Source organism: Paramacrobiotus metropolitanus, unplaced genomic scaffold (genome assembly GCF_019649055.1).
Source record: "Paramacrobiotus metropolitanus isolate TYO unplaced genomic scaffold, Prichtersi_v1.0 Parri_scaffold0000036, whole genome shotgun sequence".
NCBI lineage: Eukaryota > Metazoa > Tardigrada > Eutardigrada > Parachela > Macrobiotidae > Paramacrobiotus > Paramacrobiotus metropolitanus.
In genome coordinates, this window is record NW_026570256.1 from 559275 (window position 1) to 565721 (window position 6447).

At 41.7% G+C, this 6447-nt stretch overlaps 2 protein-coding genes across 2 annotated transcripts; one reads left to right on the top strand and one right to left on the bottom strand.

The window, feature by feature from the left end:
- The first annotated feature begins 2546 nt into the window (after positions 1–2546).
- Positions 2547–4415, top strand: LOC129589691 (uncharacterized). Its single transcript, XM_055484534.1, has 5 exons — positions 2547–2558; positions 2683–2750; positions 3063–3202; positions 3417–3669; positions 3767–4415. The coding sequence occupies exons 2-5, from the start codon at positions 2699–2701 to the stop codon at positions 4087–4089; spliced, it is 768 nt and encodes a 255-aa protein (XP_055340509.1). The 5' UTR covers positions 2547–2558; positions 2683–2698; the 3' UTR covers positions 4090–4415.
- Positions 4416–4930: 515 nt separating this feature from the next.
- Positions 4931–5896, bottom strand: LOC129589573 (chemerin-like receptor 1). Its single transcript, XM_055484372.1, has one exon. The coding sequence runs from the start codon at positions 5894–5896 to the stop codon at positions 4931–4933; it is 966 nt and encodes a 321-aa protein (XP_055340347.1).
- Between the last annotated feature and the right edge of the window lie 551 nt (positions 5897–6447).

Consider the following 6447-nt stretch of genomic DNA (forward strand, 5'->3'; position numbering starts at 1 on the left):
CAATAATAGAAATTATATAAGGCGAGTGTGCTTGATTCGGCTACATTAAAATGCTTAACAACATGTATCTCGTTTTAAATGACGTTGGCACTCTAGCGAGTTTTTTACTCCCACGTCGCGGTCTTTCGCAGGATGAGGCAATCTCTTAGTGAATTGTTGACTCGTTGCTCCTCGCTTTTCGTTGTAACTGTCGTTGAACTAAATGCTACAACGATGATGTGCGCTTAGTTGACGCGTTTTATACAATGTTATTTAATCATTTGAGCTCTTGCGCATGCCTTCAAGATAGGTTACGGCGCTCTGCAGTACCTGAATATCAGATTAGCTACCTTTTACAACAGATTATGTCAATTTCTACATTTAGCCAGTGACGTCATTTGATTTTTCAATTAGACGATCTTCCTCAAAGGACAGACAGAGTTACAAGTTTAGGAGCCGCATCAATCTTTTGAATTCGTAATCATGTGGAACCACCAAAAGGCATGTGACCTGTGATAAATACATATTTGGTGCTTGCATTGAAAAGAAAACAAGAAAACCGAATAAAGCACCATACTTACGCTGAAAACTACACAAGGATTTGGGACAGTCGTTTTAAAATAAGTCAGTGCTACCTTAGCAGTTCATATAATTTGTGTTGGCTTTCTATAGGGGGCAAAACTAAGCGTGTTCCACGGTTCCCCTGTATTGCTGCCGTCACCCGCCTGGAGTGTGACGTTACGGCAATACATATGGTTAAATCTGGCGCGGTACATAAGCGCCATGTTTAGCCACAACGTAAAACTCCAGCCGGGTGACGGCAGCAATACAGGGGAACCGTGGAACACGTTTAGTTTTGCCCCCTATATAGACGTCTGTAATCGCCAAAATAATCAAACAACATGCGCTTTTTACCGCCTATTTAAAAAAAAACATGCGCTTTTCTTCCAATTTAAAACAAACCGCAAGTCGATTTTTGAGTAATTACCGAAGAAATAAATCCTCAGAATATTTCAATAAATCAAAGATTTTTTCTATGAGTGGTTCTTTTCTAACGATTCAGAAAAATTAATTTAATTAGAGATTGGTGTATTTTAATATGCGCACTTGATCAAACATACTGTATGTAGTCTGTACGCAGTTGGATGGATAATAGACTGTGTTCTAGTATCGCATATCCAGAGTATACTATGAACAGTATGACAATGATTGTAAAAGCCCTATTTACAGGAATTTAGTCCCGTGAGAATTGTCCAAAATTTTCCAGTTTGTACATGCAGCCACTAATTTACATATACAAACAAATGCGACATGACATCAGCGACATGCCGGCTACAAAAAATGACAATAGTAACTGCGCAGTTTATGCTGCATAAAGCTTATTACCGGCTTATTAAATGCCAACGCTTAAACCGTACTGTGGGAAAACATTGTATTTTGGGATTCAGTCTTGGTTTTCCATATTTTCGAAACGCTAACGTAACGAAAATGAAGTCATAAACCCTTTGTAATGAGAAATACGTAATGGGTACAAATTCGAAAACCATGGTACTCGTACTGGCTGAAAGTATAGCATTTTATCAAAATGTCCTGATTTGCTGGATGTGTGGCTGTAAATATTATTTTCCAAATGAATTAGCTTTTTCCGATGGCAATATTACTGTAAAAACTTTTGTTCAGTATTTTTTGCAAAACTAGCTATGCTGCTCAAGTGCGATAAGTACGTTTTTTCATACGTATTAAGCTCTGCCAAGCACAAGCATTGTACTGATATTTGTTGATTCAGTAGATACTAGATATTGATTAAACATCTGAAAACAGAAGACAGCACTGTGCTGATCGTATAGAAGGAAAACGCCTGAGATTTTCACGGGTTCCTGGTAGTCTTTTAGTCGTCTGGCCGAATTTGTTGCATTAAATTTTGTAGGTGAAACGTGGGTTTTGTACAGCAATATACAATTTACGCGCGGTATCACTGTGAATGTGGCGATGTTTAATTGGTATGTACTTATTCGTCTTAGGCAATGCTACCGCATTTATTAATAAATAACTTTTGATGTTTTGCCGCAAAGACTGCGGTAAAATAACCACTTCATTTATTAATTTGCATCACGTGATTACCACTTCACGATTAATTTCTTATATGACCTTAATTGCGTTCGGTTCAAAATTCTTTACTGAGTTATCTTGAAACCTTGAAACGGATGACTGGAGTAGTACAGGAAAGCAGTGCAAGCAGTCTATGTTTTCCCCTTCCCGAATAATGGACACGTATAACAGCTCCTTGTACCAAAGCGGCACATTTTTACGTTACATTCAGTTCCATTTTTTTGCGAGGAACTCTCACGGTCAACAAGCGTAATTGTTGACTCCAAAGATGGGAGATAAACTGTTACAGATTATGCAACAGCAGCCTTCCTACAAGCAATACGAGCAACATACATGTATGCACACGGTTTTTTTTAATTTTAATCTACGCCTGATCGAACGCGGGTTGGCTCCTCTGCTAACAGTGAATATTCAAAACCGCAACGCGCGATTTAATAAACATTCGTATATATTATACCGTTGGAACATGGGTACATCGCTTTCTGGCGACGGTAACGAGTCAACAGTGGTCGATGGCCGATGACATTATCAGCAATTTGCTAAATTAAAGTCCAATAACCAAATCTTTACATTAATTTTTGCTGTCGTTTCTAGCGATTTTTTAAAAAAAATGCGCGATACCATGCTTATTGCCTTGGTCGGCGCTCAAGCGTTGCTTCTCGGTAAATATAATCTTTTTATAAGCGCAGTTACAGTAAATTTAACTAGAAAAGCGCTAGCAATAAATTTTTTATTAGCTAATTAATTTTGTTATTTTTTGCCGTCACCCGACGTAGTTCGGCATTACAGCTCGCAATATAAGCAAACCCAGTGCACTGCATAAGCAGCATGCCCATTCTCAAAGTTGTACTCCACCCGGTAGCCAGCTAGCCGCAAGTACCGGGATTATTTAGCTGCGCTGCTGCCAGCTGTTTTCGTGCAGCATCGTGCTGCGTGCAAAGCGATTGGCATTTCATCGGCTCCTTTTCTTTTAGTTGGGATCTTAGGAAATCCCCTGCAGTACGGTAATCCACCGAATTATCAAAGTTATCCTGGCCCGCCACCGGGATATCAGAGCTGTCCGCGTCCGATCATGACATGTGGACCGTATCCCAGCAATTACGATCCCGATGTGGTACGAGCGCAATTTTCATGAACTTGTCTTAATTACGCCGTTACGATGAACAGCAATTAAATTAAAAAATATAGAAAATTACAGAATTAAAAAAATACAATAGAAATTGTGTGTAAACAAGGTAAGCGCCGTAAACAGAATAAACAAAGTAATATAAAAAATAAATACATAAAATAGAATTGCAAATTGGGTGCACTTGAAAAATTATTTTCAGTTACAAGGGACGTGGTACATATACCGGCATCTCCTGACGGGCCCGAACGGCATCAACCGCGTCTACCGCGTGAAGTCTCTCGGCAAGACGTCCTTTCCGGGACAGACCAATATCCCCGCTGCCGCCCAGCGCACTGCGGTGTCCTTCTACGAATCAGAGAACGCCACGACATGTAGCAATATGGATTTCCTGGGATTCACCGCCTTCACCGGACTGCAGGTGGTTGACGGCTACGTCGACACGAAGCCAATTCGTAAGTGGTTGAAATGGCAGCTGTACTGAAAAGCTTACTGAAGTAATTGAACTACCGTTACCTACGTCCGGTGACATCATGTTTCATTTTTCTGTAGTGACCTTTACATACTGCACCGTCTACCTGAACCTGGATCAAGGCGTGTGGATCCTGTACCGCTGCGCCAAGCCGAACCTGGCAACCGGTTATTGTGATACACCGCATGTGGACGTGCGAGTCAAACAGCGTCCGGACGAGATGACAACCGCCAAGCAAGCCGAGATAGACGGGATAATCAACTGGCTCTTTGCCCCGTTCTGCCTAAACGCACAACAGATTCCGAAGTGCGAGTATGACAAAGATAAACCGGAATGCCCCGAATCGGCTCCGACGCCGGATGAACAGCGACGAATCCGTGGACTGGCGGCAACAAAAGCGTGAAGATACGAAATGTATTTTCTTGCCCCGGGTTTAGTTGCCTGTTTTTTGTTCGAAAAATTATAAAAGATTTAGCATGCGTCGCGCCATCATTTTCTTTAACTCGTGTTTCATTTGTATATTGCAGTTACTCATTACACATGACAATAAATGACTATAGGAGTGGCCTTGGAATTAGATTAGACTATAGGAGTGGCCTTGGAATTGTCTATAAAATATGGTTGTCACTTATTGTCCCACCTTACGGCTTGCCCAAGCTGTGTATTCGCTGGGCAGACTTTCCGATGCACAATACTGGTTTTAATTATGTAATCAAGGGTAAAAAAGTGAATAAATATGTAGTTATGGCAATAACGCTCTTTTCCAAATTAGCGTTCTCAAACCCTCGTTGTGACGTTGACAGCTATCTAAATTAACGCTAGCTATGATTAACAAAAAATGCTGATTGAATTGTTTAGTAATCTCAGGTCTGTATCCCAGTTTAAATAATGCATTGTCAGTGCTCTTTTTCCTCCAACATTCGGTAGTAATTCTTCTTGAAGCTACTGGCCTAGTCAAGCCCAGTCTATCAGTTGCTTTCTTCACATTTACTGATTTTTTTTCTGATTAGTAAAAAATACGAGAAAGGCAACCCCATTAAACGTTAATTTGTGTAATGTGTGCACATCATCCACTTGCAGATGAAGCATGGCACTAACAGGTGAGGCCATTTTAAAGTCCATGTGATGTATACCCGCCAAACAATGGGACATTTTAAGATGCACAATTAGCGACGACGTCAAAATAGCTCATAAAGCAACAGCAAGTTGATACTTTTATCGCCACCTGCTAGTTTTTTTCACTTTCAGGTTTTCCAGCAAAGTTTAAGTTTCATGAGAGCATGCCGATTAAACACCAATCCAAAAAGAATGGGATCGGTTACCGCCTCCACGGCAAACAAACATGTGGCCACGTTAAAGTAGTTCCGGTTCTTGAAGTCCATGAAACACGCCACCAGCGTGGCACCCATTACCGGCGTCCAACAAATCACCATACTGACCATCAGAATAACCAGCACCTGCATACTTTTTTTCTGTGCACGGGACGATTCCGCGCGATTATTACCAGTTGTACGTCCCCCGGTGACCTCACTCGCAACGGTCGTCGGCTGCGTGGACAGTGTCATATGTAAGACCTTGCGATGACGCTGACGTTTATGCCAAATAACTGGGAACGTCAGTAAAATGACAACTTCCGGGATAATATACACGATCAGCAACGTCGCTAAATACAGAACCGGTTGCGCGTCGTTGTTCAGTTTACAACGGCCGTGGACGGTGTAGGCTTCGCGGAAATATAGGGAGTCACGAATTAACTGAGGCATCACCGTGGCAAAGATGTATATCCACATTACGCCACAGATAGCGACAGCCATGACCTTCGAGTGGTGAATTTTGTAGTGGTGCGGGAAGATGACGGCCCACAGGCGATTAAAGGAAATTATCAGGTGGCTGTTGATCATCCCAGCCATGGCGAGGTAGCTGGTGAACAAATAAAAGTCGCAAACGGAATGAGTGCGACATTGCGGACTGACGGCCAGCAGAGCGTTCAATAATTTGGCGCAAGCGGTTTCGATAAAATTAGCGATCAGCAGATTGATTAAGTAAATAGTGAACGGCGTGAAAGACGCGCGATTGGTGACAAGCGTGATGAGCACTGCAGTATTCAGTAGACCACCGGTTATTGCGGTTAACGTGTTAAAGATTTCGATGATTCCCCACTGCGATGGGAAGGTATCGGAAGCGATTAATAAGGAGCTGTTGTTCACCATTTTGAGTGCATGATTATGGCCAAATTTTGCGCTTGTGCATTCTCAAATTTGCTCACAAACTTCTGTGTATTCGCTTCAAGAGCAGAAAATGTGTCAAGTGCCGTAGTATAACATCAATGGGCAGCAAACAGCAATTGCTGTTACACGTAATATCTCTTAAGCATGCACAGTCCAGTATATCGCACCAACCATGATGGAGGCGGTGAGAAATTAAGAAATACAAAAGTTAACTACGCGTTCTAGCAGATTATTTGATAATATTAACTGCAAGTTGTGTTAGCAATCAAAGTCAGAAATGTGTTTGGCTGATTTAACCTTATACGTATAAGCTGCGTTCATCATCCCTCCGTGACGTATACAGCTGGTAAACAATTACTCAAATGGAATATGTGCTCGTCTGGAATATGTCTGCGAAGCACCCCTTATTTTGCGTGTTAACCCACGCTGCCAATTTGTTTTTGTCGCACTTTGTGCGTCTTGGTCATATATTGTTTACACGGGTTGTGCGATTGTGCTACAAAAAGGGTAATACGATAGATTGTACACGATGC

Bases quoted from the DNA above. Each gene is read 5' to 3' on its own strand.
- LOC129589691 (XM_055484534.1), top strand. From the start codon at position 2,699: ATGCGCGATACCATGCTTATTGCCTTGGTCGGCGCTCAAGCGTTGCTT. The intron at 3,203-3,416 runs GTACGAGCGCAA...AATTATTTTCAG, and splicing joins GCAATTACGATCCCGATGTG to TTACAAGGGACGTGGTACAT. The intron at 3,670-3,766 runs GTAAGTGGTTGA...ATTTTTCTGTAG, and splicing joins CGTCGACACGAAGCCAATTC to TGACCTTTACATACTGCACC.
- LOC129589573 (XM_055484372.1), bottom strand. From the start codon at position 5,896: ATGGTGAACAACAGCTCCTTATTAATCGCTTCCGATACCTTCCCATCG.